Source organism: Marmota monax, unplaced genomic scaffold (genome assembly GCF_021218885.2).
Source record: "Marmota monax isolate L192 unplaced genomic scaffold, Marmota_monax_Labrador192_F-V1.1 WCK01_AAM20220418_F8-fsc00014, whole genome shotgun sequence".
NCBI classification, from domain to species: Eukaryota; Metazoa; Chordata; class Mammalia; order Rodentia; family Sciuridae; genus Marmota; species Marmota monax.
Window position 1 is genome coordinate 16,367,795 of NW_026695222.1, and position 15,948 is coordinate 16,383,742.

A 15,948-nucleotide genomic window follows, 5' to 3' on the forward strand; every position below is an offset into this window, starting at 1 on the left:
CAGAAATCAGGAGTAGGGCCTGAGGCTGTGGAAGGCTGAGCAATACCTAGGAAGTCGTTGGCTGAGATGCGGTCATAGTCCCAGACCTGCAGGACCAGCACTGCCGGCTGCCGGAACTCAGCTTCCTCCAGAGCGAAGGGTCCAGGACGACGCTGGACGCTCACCTCCCTCTCCGTGGGCAGGTAGTCAAAGCGGAACACGAAGCGCCAGTTGAAGTTCCCCTCCCCAGTTAGGGAGTTGAAGTGAACATCTGTCTCCTGTTTATCATGCTCCAGCCCCTTCACCCAGCTGGAGCCAGGGGAAGGGACAGGTTAGGGTAGCTGGGCATCCAGGGTGGGGCCACTCCCAGAACTCAGCTCCTCATCCAGCTCTAGGCACACAGAGGGCCTGGGGCAGAGCACTGAATTCAGCCAGTACAATTGCTATGTGCAATCCCCGCCTTGGGCACAGCCATTTGGACTTCCCTGTCTGCACACCTACCTTTTCACATAAATGTCACTTGACATCTCTCCAGTGAGTGGATTCACATCATCCAGAACCACATCTTCTGTGTTCCAGATGACAACTCTGAGCTCATAGCTGGGGGATGTATTGGGGGACAGTTTTCAGACTCTTAAAACCTTTTAAAAGGTTCTAGGAGGGACTGCAGGAAGTAGGAAGGGCCTGGACCAGGGCCACTGACATTCACTGGGCACCTGGTGTGTGCCTGGCTGGATAATGAGGATGCCTGTGGTCCCGTGAAGGCACAGCCTAGTTACCACTGACTACCCCAGCCAGCCATAGCCAATGGCACCAGGAATGCTCTCCTGACCCAAGACAATGCAAGGAGGCTCTTCTTCCTATAAATTTGGAGTCCAGTCTCTGACACTATGTTGGGCAGTGTGGCATCAGATGCAGAGTTGAAATGACTGCAAACCAAAATGATGTGCAAGTTGAAACTTTCAAGTGCAGAAAAGTGGTGAGTAAGCACAGCAGAGGAAGCCAGATGCAGAGAAAATTTGGAAGAATGGGAGACAGTGGGAATGAGAGCCTGAAGTCCCAAGGGGCAGAGGAAGGGCTGCAACATTCTGGATCCTGCTTTCCTGTGGTCCTGTCTGGGCCTGTCATGGTGTTGCCTGGATAGTTGTTCTCCTTGACCAGCATCAATTTCCCCTTGTTTGTTGATAGCACCCTGATTTTCTGCTGGTGACTCCCACCCCAGCCCTACTGCCAATCTATGTGATTCTGGTCCTGGCTCCAGGCCAGGGGACATCACATAGGACTGGCCAATTGGTGTATTATCCTCCCTGACCACAATAATAGCTTCCAGGGGTAGAATTTGACCCAAGCTGGTCTAATTAGAGGTGGCTCTAGGCTTTTGCTCCAACTTGGAAGAGATTAGTTTCTGCTCAAATGGCCTAGCTGTTAAGAGATAAGCCTGCAACTATCAGAAGTCACCTTGCCTTCAGATTGCCAAAGGCTCCCTGAGAGTGGCATCAAGGAAAGCAGATTCCAGAGGCAGAAAGTAACATATTGCTGACAACATTGATCATCTGGATCCAGCCCTGTCTGAATTGGATATATCCGATTCAGAGCTCCTCTCAGGATGGCACGGTGGGGCACACCTGTAATCCCAGCAGCTACTGAGGCAAGAGGATGGAAAGTTCAAAGGCTGGGGATATAACTCAGTTGGCAGAGTTCTTGTCTTGCATGCGCAAGGCCCTGGGTTCGATCCGCAACACCACCAAAAAAAAAAAAAAAAGTAAAGTGACAGAAACCCAACTACTTACAATGGCTTATAGGAGAAAAGGTCAATTAATGACTCACCTACCAAAAAAAAAAAAACTGTGGTCAACAGCCTCCACCTGCTTCAGAGAGGTTTTGGATTTTCAAAGGACCCTGGTATGAATAGATCAAGTTGTGCCTCCCCCACCCCTTGGGAGGAGGGACCATAACTTTCTCACCTGATTGGCTTCCGAGGCTTGATATCAACTGCAGGTGGAGCAGGCACATCGCTGGGGAAGATATCAATCCACATGTGAAGGGATCCCTGGGAGCACAGGACCAGGTTGGTGGGTATTGCTAGGGACCCCACCTCCTCTAACAGCCTATGGCATAGAGCTGTGCCTTACTCCAAGTGGATTGGGGGGCAGTCAGACAGAAGGCAGATTCTGGGGTGCAGGATGAAGGTGGAGCCTGAAGTGGGGGTTCCAGGTCAAAGTCAGGTTGGGGGTTAGGAGTTCAAGGATGAAGTCCCAGAAGTGGAAGACTGAAATCAGAAGTAGGATATGTTGTTCCAAAGGTCCAGATAGTGATCTGGGGTAGAGGCTGCATTGCCCAGATCTGAACCTTGGTAGCCCAGGGGTGGAGATCCTGCAGGATCAGAGTCAGAGACGGGGTCCAGGGATCCAGAGTCAAGAGGCAGTGGAAGTGCTCAGGTAAAGGTCTTGGGGAAAGGGTGAATCAAGTGGAAATCCTAAAATTCTGGGAGTCCTGTAGTCTTGGGAATGTTGGGCACCCCCTCACCTGCAGCAGTCCTGGGCTGCGGGGATGGTAGAGGGGCCGTGTTTCCACATGCTCAGGCACGAGCTGGATGCCAAGCCCCGGCATCTCCTGCCAACGCCGTAGTACAAGCAATGCCTGGGCCTCCTCAGAGGCTTCACTTGCCACCTTGGGACCACTGCCACCTGGAACAAGAGGTGTGTGAGCTTGGGCTCTGCACAGTTCCCCACTATCCTCCTTTCTTCCCCCAGCCCTCCACAGCACTAAGATGGGGCCACACTGCACTGGATGGAGCCCAGGATGGGATGGCAGGACCACAGAGCACAAATCGTGTATGTGTAGGGCAGGGGATGGCAGGGGGACAAAGGCACAGGAGAGGCTGTAGCCTTTGCTCAAATCCTTTGTAGAGAACAGACCACTGGTTATTTATGAGGCATGAGCTCAATTCCACAGCCACATGCCATTGTATGGATGCTCTGTGTTCTGGGAAGTTGATGAACTGTGGCTCTGTGGGGTCCATTTAAAGACCATTGTACTTCATCCTAAATCAACTAAATTAATATTCTCTGCCTGCTGCCTTCAGCAGGCTTTGGAGGAACACACTATATTGGTACCTGGTGTCCCTATTCCTTGTTCTACCTCCATCTTGCTCCCTTTGGCCTGTCCAGCAGAGAGGGGCTGGTACCTGGAGGCAGAGTCTCGGGCGGTGTCAGAAAGACTTTGCTGCCCACCTTGACAGCCCTGGCTCGGTATTCAGGAGCAGGAAGGCCACAGCGTTGGCACAGCCCTGCTAGGATCTGTGAAGGCCGGAATGCATCGCGCCAGGCATTGTACCCATCCCTGAGACAGGAAAGGAAGATGCCTTAGCTGGAGCCAGCACATGGACACAGTTGGGCACAGGAGTAGGAATGAGGACCCTTGAAGGATCCAGTTTTGGAACCCAAACTGGGTTCCAGCTCAGTGACAGAGCACTTGCCTAGCACGTATGAGGCACTGGGTTCGATTTTCAGCACCACATAAAAATAAATAAATAAAATAAAGGCATTGTGTCCATCTACAACTAAAAAACAGATTATTTTTTTAAAAGAAGAACCCCAATGGGAGACAGCTTAGTCTTCATCTACGATTAAGATGAAAATCAAAGACATCAAGGTGCTTCTATGAAAGAGATACTGATATGTCCGTTTAGCAGATGAGGAAACTGAGGCTCAAAGAGATATTAGTTACAGGATGCCAACACCCAAGCCCAAGTCTTGGCCACTGAACTATGTCTTGGAGGGGTTGGGCAGTTCCCATTCTATGGAGTCCTAGGATTTGAGATGAATGGGAATGTAAGTTTGAACATGTTTGGTCAGAGATTTAGAACAGCTCCTGAGGGCCCTGTGAGACTCACACGTCATACTGGGAAGCCAGCCCACAGTTTGCTCTGTGGTGGCTATAGAATCGATTCTCCAGATCAATGTGGGTCTCCCCGATGAGGTCATCAGAACCCACGAGGTCATGATCAAACACAGCCACGGTCAATTCTGGCTCAGCCGGGAGAGAGATGCTTAGCTCCAGGACCCTGGCCAGGAGGGAAAGTGGCTAATGACACCTCTATGTCCTCAGAAGTAGTCTGGAGTGTGGGTGTCCCTTCCCATGCCATCATCAACCAGCTACTGGGTGAGAGCCCTTGGGCCACAGGTTGGATGGCCAAGGTGCTTGCCCATTCCCAGCCCAGGGCCCAGCCTCACTCTCCAAAGATGGGGTTGAGCTGCTTGGGGATGTAGCGCTCCTTGGTGTCTTGCCGCTCCTTGCCAGTGCTCACTACCACATAGGGGTCTGCTTTGCCATTGGGGTCTGCAGGAGCCAGATTGGTAGCCTAGAGGGAGAGGATGAAGTGGGATTGGAATAAGCATCACTGTCATAGCCCAAACCCTTATTGGACCTAACCTCAGAATAAGTGTAAACAGAAAGTGGCCAAGAAGAGATCTGAGAGCTATGACAAGATGATTTACCTTTTCAATTTGGTTATGAAATACTGAAGACACAAACAGCTATAATGAAAAATATAATGAAACAGGATATACTTGGAAAGATCATTTGGAACTCAACTATTCCACTGGTAACTTTCCATACTGAGAGATTTTTGTTTCATGATGAGCATATTTTACTTTTTATTTATTTTTTTTAAAGAGAGAGAGAGAGAGAATTTTTTTTTAATATTTATTTTTTAGTTTTCGGCGGACACAACATCTTTGTATGTGGTGCTGAGGATCAAACCCCGGGCCGCACGCAAGCCAGGCGAGTGCGCTACTGCTTGAGCCACATCCCCAGCCCTACTTTTTAAATTAAGTATTTTAACTAAATTTTTACAACAATACATTGAGCTTGTGCATGCTCAGCTTAATAGATAAGACATTAACAATAAATTGAAAGCCCCTAAATAGGCTCACCTGATTTAGTCCCTTCTCATCCCTGAAGTCACCTGAACGCTCTCTTTCTTTCTCTCTCTTTTTTTTTGGCACTGGAGATTGAACTCAGGGGCATTCGATCACTGAGCCTCATCCCTAGCCCTGATTTGTATTTATTTAGAGACAGGGTCTTACTGAGTTGCTTAGCACCTGGCTTTTTGCTGAGGCTGCCCTTGAACTCATGATCCTCCTGTCTCAGCCTCCCAAGCCGCTGGGATTACAGGCGTGCACCAATGCGCCCGGCTCACCTGAACTCTTAGGTTAATCACTCTCAGGTGTGTTTATACTTTTATTCCATATATGTGTATCCCAATATGATATATACATATATATGTATATGTATATATATATATATTAGCACGTTTTAAAAATGTGCGTTTTAAACTTACGCTGAGGTTTTTTAAATTTTTTTTTAATATTTATTTTTTTTTAGGTGTAGTTGGACACAATGACTTTATTTTATTTACTTGTTTTTATATGGTGCTGAGATCGAACCCAGGGCCTCGCACATGCTAGGCGAGCGCTCAATTGCTGAGCTACAACTCCAGCCCTACACTGAGGTTTTAATTATTAATATTTCATTTTTAAATTATTAATATTTAATTTTTTCTCCAAAGGTTTTCTTTGTTTTGTGGTGCTGGTATTGAACCTAGGGCCTTGCACATGGTCTATCACTGTACTGCACCCCCAGACTCCCAAATTTCTATCTGTTCCTTCAAGTTTGTTGTTTACTTTTGATAGTCTTCTTGTACCTTATTCATTTTAAATTAAATCTTGTTTTTCCTTAAATACTTCATACCTTGTAATTTTATATTCTCAATCTCTTTATTCCGATATCTGTGACCCTGGCCTCTGAATCTGTTATTTTTGCGAATTCTCACTCATGGTGATTTGTGTCTTGGTATTTGGTATTCTTATCATGATTCTTATTTGGGTTAGCTCATTCTACGAGCTAATTTGATCTTCCAGAGAGGGTTTGCTTTTGCTTCTGCCAGTTTCCTGAACAAACTACCAGCTTGCAACCACTTTCAATTCAAATCCTCCAACTGGGATTTGGCAATGACGTGGAGTGTGGAACTTGTGTCCCAAACTGCAACACAGTGGTCATAAATGCTCAGGAGAGATTTTCCCCTCTAGCCAGTGCCAAAATTAAGACACTAAGTCCCTTCTGACTGGCAGGTTCATGTTTTTTCATCCTTATGTTGAGGGGGTAGCCTTTAAGGTGCTCACCTCAGAGGGGCCCTTCTGCCCAATTCTTCACCCTAGGAAATCCCTGGGCCTTCTCTCCTGCCTGTCCTGACTGCATGGCCATCCACAGGGATGTTCAAGGTCAGCAGTCTCTGGCAGGTGAAAGCCTCCTTTAGCACTCACTTTGCCCCCTAAGTTTCTTAACACCATGTTCTCATTTTCCATTGTTTTTGTAAGCTTGTTTTGTTTTGTTGGTACTGGAGATTAAACCCAGGGTTGTTGCACCACTGAGCCACGTACTCAGCCTTTTTTATTTTGAGATAGGTTCTTGCTAAATTGCTTAGGGTCTTGCCAAGTTGCTGAGGCTGGCCTCCAACTTGCCATTCCCCTGCCTCAGCATTCTAAGTCACTGGAATTATAGGCGCACACCACCACACCCAGTTCACATTCCATATTCTTTAAAAAAAAAATTATAGTTGTAGATGGACAGCATGCCTTTATCTTTAAAAAAAATTATTTTCTTTAGGTGTAGATGGACGCAAATGTGTCCACAAAAGATGCCTTTATTTGTATGTGGTGCTGAGGATCAAACCCGGGTCCCGCTCGTGCTAGGTGAGTGCTCTACCGCTAAGCCACAATCCCAGCCCCAACATGCCTTTATCTTATTTGTTTATTTTTATGAGGTGCTAAAGATTGAACCTAGTGCCTCACACATACTAGGCAAGCGCTCTGCCACTTGGAGCTGCGGCTCCAGCCCCAATTTCTGTATTCTTGACGCTCTGACATCTGGGGTTTACTGATGTTAAATTATTCTCCAACGTTGTTATAATAATATCTATTCAGTGGCAGGCAGAATAATGTCCCCCCCAAAGATATCTTCATATTAATCCCCTAGACTTTGAATGTGTTAGGTTACATCTCAAAAGGGACTTTGCAGGTTAGGGATCATGAGATTACCAGTGTCGGCCCAATGGGTTCACAAAGGTCCATATATGAGAAAGAAAGAGATAGGAGAGTCAGGGAGATCTGAGGACGCTCTACTGTTGGCTTTGAAGATGGAGGACGAGACCATGAGCCAAGACACACAGGTGTACTCTAGAGGCTCAGGAAAGCAATGTACAGATCCTTGCCTGGAGCTGTGTTCTTCATAATGTCAAAGGATACAAACAGCCCAAATATCTGTGGACTGGCAAATGGATAAACAAAGTGTAGCATGGGCACAGAGCGAAATACCAAGTTGTAAAAAGAAATGAAGTGCTGAGACATGCTACAACACTGTGAACTTTGAAAATTTATGCTGAGGGCAAGAATCCAGTTACAAGTGGGGCTGGGATTGTGGCTCAGTGACAGAGCGCTTGCCTCACATACACGAGGCACTGGGTTCAATCCTCAGCACCACATAAAAATAAACAAATAAATAAAGGTATTGTCTCCATCTACAACTGAAAAAAAAAAAAGAATCCAGTTACAAAAGACCACGAACTGCATGACTGCATTTATAGGAAATGCCCAGAACAGGTACTTACATAAAAACAGGAAGTACCTTAGTGATGGCTTAGAGTTGGGGAGAATGGGGAGTTTGAGGAGGTGACAACTAAAAAGTACAGAGCTTTTTTTTATTTTTATTTTTTGGTACTGAGGATTGAACCCAGGGGTGCTTACCCACTGAGCCACATCTCCAGCCCTTTTTCTATTTTATATATAGAGAGGGTCTCACTGAGTTGCTTAAAGCCTTACTAAGTTGCTGAGGCTGGCCTTGAACTCATGATCCTCCTGCCTCAGCCTCTAGAGCCACTGGGATTACAGGAGTGTGCCACCAGGTTCAACCAGGGCTTCTTTTTGAGGTGTTGAACATGTTTTAAAATTGATTGCATAATTGCATGATTTGAGAATATATTAAAAAACAATTGAACTGTGCACTTTAGATAGGCAAATTGGATGGTATGTGAATTAAATCTCAATAAGGGCTGAGGTTGTTGCTCAGTGGTACAGTGCTTGCCTCACATGTGTGAGGCACTGGATTCGATTCTCAATACTGAATATAAATAAATGAATAAAATAAAGGTTCATCAGCAACTAAAAATTTTTAAAAAAAAATCTTAATAAAGCTGTAACAAAAACATAAAATACCAAATCATTCAGCATATGACACAGGTCCCCTCTTCATATTTCATCCTTCCTTTCTAGAAGTAAAAGCTACCACCTTGATCTTTATAGTAATCATGCTCCTGCTTTTCTTGTAATTGCATACCTACAGTTTAGCTTTGCCTGGTTCCTGCTGCCCTGATCCCTTTCTTTCTACCTCTTTTCCACTTACGTTTTTTTTTATAGTTGTAAATGGACATAATGCCTTTATTTTTTATTTGTTTATTTTCGTGTGGTACGAAAGATTGAACCCAGTGCCTCACAAGTGCTCAGCAAGCGCTCTGCCACTGAGCTGTGGCCCCAGCCCCTTCCCTCACCTTCTTTAGGAACCAGTCTCTTTAGTTTCTGGTTAATCTTTCCTATATTTTTGTTGCACACATATTTTGCTGTATCCTCTTCTTTCTTAGATAGAGAGTACTATCCTATATGCACTCTTTTGCACTCTGCTATTTTGACCTTACAGAAGATTCTGGAAATTACCCCATAGAGATGGTTCATTTTCTTTTTTCACAGCTGCCTAGTACTACATGGTGTGGACGTGTCATAGTTTATTTACACACTCTTCTATGCATGGGCATTAATAAGATTTCATTTTTAATAGTCCTTCATTTTTAGAAATGTTATTTTGTTATTCCCACAAATTGCTCTGTCACTTTTGATGGCCTCTTATTTTCTGCTTGTGAAATACTTTAAACAAGTGTTTTACATTCTAATATTGGAAAATTCTAACATCCAAAGTTTTTAAATGTCTAATTCTCCTTTGTGTTGTTTCTTCTGATGATTTTTTCAGATACACTGTTTTCTTCTATATTTTATAATTTTTGTATTGTGAACCCACATTTGGTCATTTATATCTATGGAAACTATGAAGCTGTGTTTGGGATCACTTTGTGCCAATCTCTCAGTTTGAATTTTCTAGACTAAAAAGATCATTTAAATTCACGTTTTAACAATGTGAGGGCACAACTGTAATAAATTCTCAAGGAAGACTTTTTTTTTTCTATTTCCCCACCTGGAACAGAGGCTGAGATGGCCTGTAGACTTTACAGGCTCCTTTCCGGTGGCCCGGCTTCCTCTTGCCCACCTTCTACTGAGATCCTACTTCATTCCCGGTCTCAGTTCTGGTCCCCCACCTTTCACAGGCTGTAAGAACCCAAGGCCCAGGGTCCAGGTGTGGAGAAACTCCCCCAGGACAACCGGAGCTTCACGGCTTGTCTTCCATCCAGGATTCCCATTGCTTCTTCACTGTCCTTTCTTATGAGCTTAGCATTCATGTAGGCCTTTTAATTTTAAATTTAAATTTAAAATCTTTTTGCAGTGCTAGGGATGGAACCTAGGATCTCAGCATCCAGGTGAAGACTACCACAGGCCACACCCCAACCCACAATCTTAGCATTCACTTCAAAGACTGTGTGTCTAGCATTTGTAGATGTACTACAAAAAGAATTTATCTCAGACCATCCGGTCTGCCAGTTGCTCAAAGCAGAAAGTCAAGGTGACTTCCATGACCAAGTCGAAATCCCACGAGTCTTAGATGATGGTAGAATATCTCTTTGAATGCTTAGTCAGAACCCAAAACAGATAAAACTACAGCATCTGCTCTGGTGACAGGGAGTGAGATGACACAGCAACCCACTCATTCCTTGTTACTCCCTGAGGATATCTTTCAGAAAAATTTAGGGGCCTGCTGACCTCTGCATGAAAACCACAGCAACAGAAGTAGCTATAGGGTATTTGGTAATAACTATTCTGAAGCTCAAGATTCAGAGCTACACTCCCAGGCCTTTGGACCAGAACTGGGAACCGGAGTCAGGAGCCCTACACTCTAAATTCTAGCTCTACAATAAACAAGTTTTGTAACCCTGGAGAGTCTCCTAATTTTGTGTCAAAGATTTCCTGTCTAAAAAATGAAGACATGTAAGGTGCAGTGGCACATGCCTGTAATCCCAGCTGCTTGGGAGGCTGAGGCAGGAGGATTACAAATTCAAAACCAGCCTCAGCAAAAGCAAGGCGCCAAGCAACTTTTCTCTGCTGTTGTTGGAGACACTCACCTTTACAACATACACTCTGACCAGGAGCTTGATGGGCCGATTCTGTGGGATGCCCCGGGAGATCTGGGGCTCAGCATATGACACTGCCTCTGACTCAGGATAAATGAGAAAGGAGCCCTGGAGTGGAGAGAGACCGAGAAGGCCCTGGTAAGAAAGTTTTCTTCCTGAATCCCTGTCTGTGCTCCCTGGTCCCCCTTTCCTTCCCCAAACATGCCTTGAACTTGCCCACAAGATGTCCAGACCCTTCTTCCCCTGCATCTCCATCCTGGCCCCCTTGCCCTCGGTAGAGGGGAAACACATTCAGCCAGTCTTCAAAGTGGTGAAACTCCTCCTCCAGGGAGCTAGTGTAGATCTGAAAGGGGAGGGCCTCAGAGACAGCCTGGCAACCAGAACCCAGGGGACTCCCCTCGTCCCAACACCCAGTCACCTTCAGGGTGGCGATTGCTCTTTTCTGAGATACAGAGCCTTTGACATCAGCCTCACCCTGGTCTTTGGCCTCCCCCTCCACAGAAATGAGGTTGGCCCCATCTGGAAACAGCAGAAGTGTCTCAGGTCAGGAATATCTGGTGGAGTAGAGGTGGGGGGAGGGACAGATGGAGCAAAAGCAAAAACCTCAATCACTCACCGGAATCCCCAGGCTCATCCATTTCATCCTCATCAAGATTGGGCTGAAATCAAAGTGCAATTCAGAGACTCTTCCCTACCCTCTTCACTCCTTAGTCTACTCCTTTTCTGGGATAGTAAGGGGGGAAACTTGGTTCAAGTTCCAGCTTGTTAAGGCACTTCATTTTGGGGGTGGGGGGTACCAGGGATTGAATTCAGGAGCACTCAACCACTGAGCCACACTCCCAGCCTTTTTTTTTTTTTTTTTTTAGAGACAGGGTCTCACTGAGTAGCTTAGCACGTGGCTGTTGCTGAGGCTGGCTTTAAGCCTTGATCCTCCTGCCTCAGCCTCCTGAGCCACTAGAATATCAGGCATGTGCCACTGTACCCGGCAAGACACTTCTTTTTCAAAACTTATGCTTATCATCTACTCCTGCACTAACAACACAGTTACCAGCAGCCACATGGTGCTACTAAGCATATGAAATGTGGCTCGTGTAAGCTGAGATGTGCTGAAGTATAAAATACACAGCAGGTTTTAAAGACTTGCTATAACATGAGAATGTAAAATAGCTCATTTTAATTTTTTTCCAGTACCAGAGATTGAACAGGGGTGCTTAACTACTGAGCCACATGCCCAATCCTTTTTATTTTTTATTTTTGAGACAGAGTCGCACTGAGTTGCTTAGGACCTCCCTAAGTTGCTGAGGCTGGCTCTGAACTTGCCATCCTCTTGCCTCAGCCTCCTGAGCCACTGGGATTACCAGTGTGTGCCACCATGCCCAGCTTCACCTGTTTCCTTTTCCTGTTCCTTTATTTTAATGTGATAAGTATAAAAGTTAAGATTACATATATGTCAGGTGCTGGGGATGTAGTTCAGTGGTAGAGTGCTTGCCTGGCATGCACGAGGCTCTGGGTTCAATCCTCAGTACTGCAGTAAATAAATAAAAAACAAATAAACAGGGCTGGGGATGTAGCTCAGCAGTAGAGCCCCCTCGGTTCTATTCCCAGTACCTGGGGGGAAAATGATTATACTTATGTCTTGCATTATATTTCTATTGGACAACAAAGCTCCAGATAATGAAGCTATAATAATCCCATCTTCTAAGATTGTGGTAAAGAAAAGATGACTATAATAAGAAGCTCTGAAAAACTACAGAGCTCCATGTTTGCTAAAATCATTCTTTTTTTTTTTTTTTTTTTGGTGAAGCCAGGGCCTCACACATACTAGGCAAGTGTCCTCCAGGTTTTTTGTTTTGTTTTGTTTTGGTTTTTTTTTTTTTTTGTGTGTGTGTGTGTTTGTGTGTTGGGGGTGATATTAATGGGGATTGAACTCAAGGGGCACTCAACCACTGAGCCACATCCCCAGCCCTATTTGGTGTTTTATTTAGAGACAAGGTCTCACTGAGTTGCTTAGTGCCTAGCTGTTGTTGAGGCTGGCTTTGAACGCGCAATCCTCCTAGGTAAGTGTACTCCATTGCTCCATTGCCCAGGCTGGCCTTGAACCTACAATCCTCCTGCCTCAGCCTCCCAAGTAGCTGCGACCCAGCTCCCACCCTGGGACCCTCCCTGTCCCACCTGCCCCTGGAGCTCCTGCAGTGAAGCGTAGTACTTGGACCACCAGTCAAGCTCTTCAGGATCCGGGATGTCCTCCTCCAGCTCTGGGCCTAGACTCAGGAGGCCTCCTAGGGGGAGCTTCTTCAGGGGAGCCTGAGGGAGAGAGGCCCCAGTCACTCCAACCCAGCACCACCCAAGCCCTGCCAGCCCCTTGTCCTCCCTTCTCCAGCTGCTATCACCTTCAGGAGCCGTGTGGACCTTCCAGAGTCAGCTAAAAGGGAATCCAGGGCCTTCTGTCCTGAAAGCCGGGAAGTGGGACCACAGGAGTTCAGACAAATAAAAGTCACATCAGTGCCCCATTGGAGGGGCCATCTCTGCCAGGAACCAGGGGGGTTCTATCTCACAGTCCTAGCAGAGGGCCCCTTACCTTGAGGTTCCTTGGGTACCAGGTCTCCCGCCTCCTCTTCCTCTCCCTCCTCCTCAGAGGGATCCTCATGACCCTGAAGTATGAACCGCAGCATGTGGGGAACAATGTGGGACCCCACAAGGACTGTGCGGCCAAAGGCCCGGCGCTCAATCACCAGGATGCTGAGAGGGGGCTGCAGGTAAGGCTGCTCTGGCAAGTCCTGGGGAAGGGAAAGAGGAACTGTGTCTCCAGAGAACTGGGAAAAGGGAAAAGCAGCCCAGAGGCAGGCAGGAAAGAAGCAGGTCCACACCTGACCCCCAGGTCCAGCTCTACCACAGCCCCTCCAAGTCATCTCAGTTAAGTCACTGCTTTCTGATTCTGTGTCCCATGTGAAAAAGCAACACAATCCCGGTTCAAAAGACTGTTGTAAACTGGGAGTAGTGGTCACTTCTGTGATCTCAGCCACTTAGGAGGCTGAGGCAAGAGGATTGCAAGTTCAAGGCCAGACTGGGCAACTTAGAGAAACCCTGTCTCAAAATATAATAAAAAGGGCCGGACACAGTGGTGCACACCTGTAATCCCTGTGGCTCCAAAGGCTAAAGTAGGAGGATCACAAGTTCAAAGCCAGCCTCAGCAACTTAGTGAGGCCCTAGGCAACTCAGCGAGACCCTGTCTCCAATAAAATTCCAAAAAGGACTGGGAGTGTGGCTCAGTGGTTAAGTGCCCTTGGGTTCAATCCCTGCCCCCCCCCCCAAAAAAAAAGGGAGAGAGAGAAAAAAAAGAAAAAAATGTATATATACATTTATGTATAGTAAAAAAGGGCTGGGGAATAGAGTGCTTGCTTAATGTGCAGATTCCTAAATTCAATCACAGTATCACAAAAGAAAGAAAAGAAAAGAAAAAGACTATTGTAAATATCACATGACATAAAAGATACAAAAATACTTTCTGATAACACTACAAAGTGCTATCAGAAATACAGGGTTGTTGGGCTGGGATTGTGGCTCAGTGGTAGAGCGCCCCCCTAGCACAGGGGGGACCCGGGTTCCATCCTCAACAACTCATAAAAATAAAGGCATTGTGTTGTGTCCATCTACACCTAAAAAAATAAATAAACATTAAAAAACAAGAAATACAGGGTTGCTGTTGTTATTCTTACGTAAAGTACCAGTGCTTAATTTGCTAATATAGATTTAGAACCATTAAATTATATATGGCCTTTAACCCAGTAATTCTATATCTATCAATGGATCCTAAGGGAGGAAAAGATGCTAATTACAGTACTGGATGACTGAATTTATTTTTTACATATGTGACAATTATAGCACAAAGAAAAGATGAAAGAATGGAGCTCCACTGGAAAAAAAATTCTATATTTTACTGGAATTAAATTATTAATCTGAAATAGATTGTGAAAAATCAATATGTACATTGTTACCTCTAGAGCAACTACTAAATAAAAATCAATAAAGTAATTAAAGCAGTATACAAAGGAATATCTACTTAATGCAAGAGAAGGCAGTAAAGAAGCCCCCAAAACACACAAAGCATAGAAAACAAATTACAAAATAGTGGATGTAAGTAAATCGTACCAATAACAATAATAATGTTATTATATTAAACATGCCAATAAAAATATAGAACTTGACAACTGAATGGGAAAAAAAAAAGATGCAACTCCATGCTAAGAGATACTCTCGAGAAAGTGAAAAGTGAAAGAATGGACAAAGATAAATCATGCAAACAGCAACCATAGACACCTGGAGTTGCTATATTATCAGAGAATATATACCTTAAGACAAAAGTTTTTACTAGAGACAAAGAGGCTTGTTTTACAATGGTAAATTGTAATGGTTAATTAGAATATATCACAATTATAATCACATATGCACCTAACAACAGAACTTTAAAACACAATAAGTAAAAAGTGACAGATGGACCCAGGGGTGTAGCTCAGTGGTAGAGCACTCATCTAGCATATGTAGTGTTCTAGGTTTGATCTTCAGCAAACAAACAACAACAACAACAAAAAAGTAAAATTGAAGGGAGAAATAGACAATCCAACAATAGAAGTCAGAGACTTCAATACCCTATTCTCAGTAATGGATATAACAATTAGACAGAAAGCTATCAAGGAGGCCTGTTCAAGAGGTTCTTTTTTTTTTTTTGGTATTGGGGATTGAACTTAGGGGCACTTGACCACTGAGCACATCCCCAGCCCTATTTTGTATTTTATTTAGAGACAGGGTCTCACTGAGTTGCTTAGTGCCTCACTTTTGCTGAGGCTGGCCTTGAACTCGAAATCCTCCTGTCTCAGCCTCCTGAAGCACTTTGGATTACAGGTGTGCACCTCCATGCCTGGTCAAGAGGTTCTAATAACACTATCAAGTAAAACTCAATACAACTGATATCTACAGAATACCACGCAACAACAGAAAAATGCACATCTTCTCAAGTGCATAGTGGAAAGAGGAATGTGTGTTGCCCAGTTTGTACCATGAAGTATGAAATGAGAGGAAACACCTTGCTGTGGTCTGAAGGTATGTGTTTCTCCAAAATTCATACATTCAATCCTAACCAAACTAATGGTATTAAGGTAGGGCCTTCGGGAGATATTAGGTCATGGGGGCAGAGTCTTCTTGAATGGGATTAGGACCCTTACAAAAAAGTCCTGAGGGGGTCCCTTCCTGTTTTTGCCATCCCACCATGACAGTACACACTGAAGGTGCTATTTATGAAGAGCAGGCTCTCTTTAGACACCAAATCTGCTGGTGCCTTGACCTTGGACTTCTCAGTCTCCAGAACTGTTTTGTTTTTGGCTCTGAGGATTAAACCCAGGGGTGCTGAACCAACCCACTGAGCCACATCCCAGCCCTTCCTGCTTTCTATTTTCACACAGGGTCTCAATAAGTTGCTTAGGGCCTCAATAAATTGCTGAGGCTGTCCTCTAACTTGTGATTCTCATCCCTTAGCCTCCCGAGTCACTGGGATTACAGGTATGTGCTACCTTGCCCGACCAGCCTCTAGAACAGTGACAAATTTTTCTTGTTTATTAATTATCTAG

General features: G+C 45.1%; 1 protein-coding gene across 1 annotated transcript in view; it reads right to left on the reverse strand.

Annotated features, from left to right (window-relative positions):
* Nucleotides 1–15,948, reverse strand: part of LOC124085880 (fer-1-like protein 4) — a 41,958-nt gene that overhangs the window by 1,424 nt on the left and 24,586 nt on the right. The window contains exons 29-42 of the mRNA XM_046433896.2: nt 12,906–13,104; nt 12,718–12,776; nt 12,500–12,631; nt 10,944–10,986; nt 10,746–10,846; nt 10,533–10,670; nt 10,319–10,435; nt 4,215–4,342; nt 3,875–4,045; nt 3,167–3,321; nt 2,506–2,666; nt 1,944–2,029; nt 481–579; nt 47–288 (exon numbers count right to left, since the gene is read on the reverse strand). Of these exons, the coding sequence (XP_046289852.1) occupies nt 47–288; nt 481–579; nt 1,944–2,029; nt 2,506–2,666; nt 3,167–3,321; nt 3,875–4,045; nt 4,215–4,342; nt 10,319–10,435; nt 10,533–10,670; nt 10,746–10,846; nt 10,944–10,986; nt 12,500–12,631; nt 12,718–12,776; nt 12,906–13,104 (1,831 nt within the window). The remainder of the gene's footprint in view (nt 1–46; nt 289–480; nt 580–1,943; nt 2,030–2,505; nt 2,667–3,166; nt 3,322–3,874; nt 4,046–4,214; nt 4,343–10,318; nt 10,436–10,532; nt 10,671–10,745; nt 10,847–10,943; nt 10,987–12,499; nt 12,632–12,717; nt 12,777–12,905; nt 13,105–15,948) is intronic.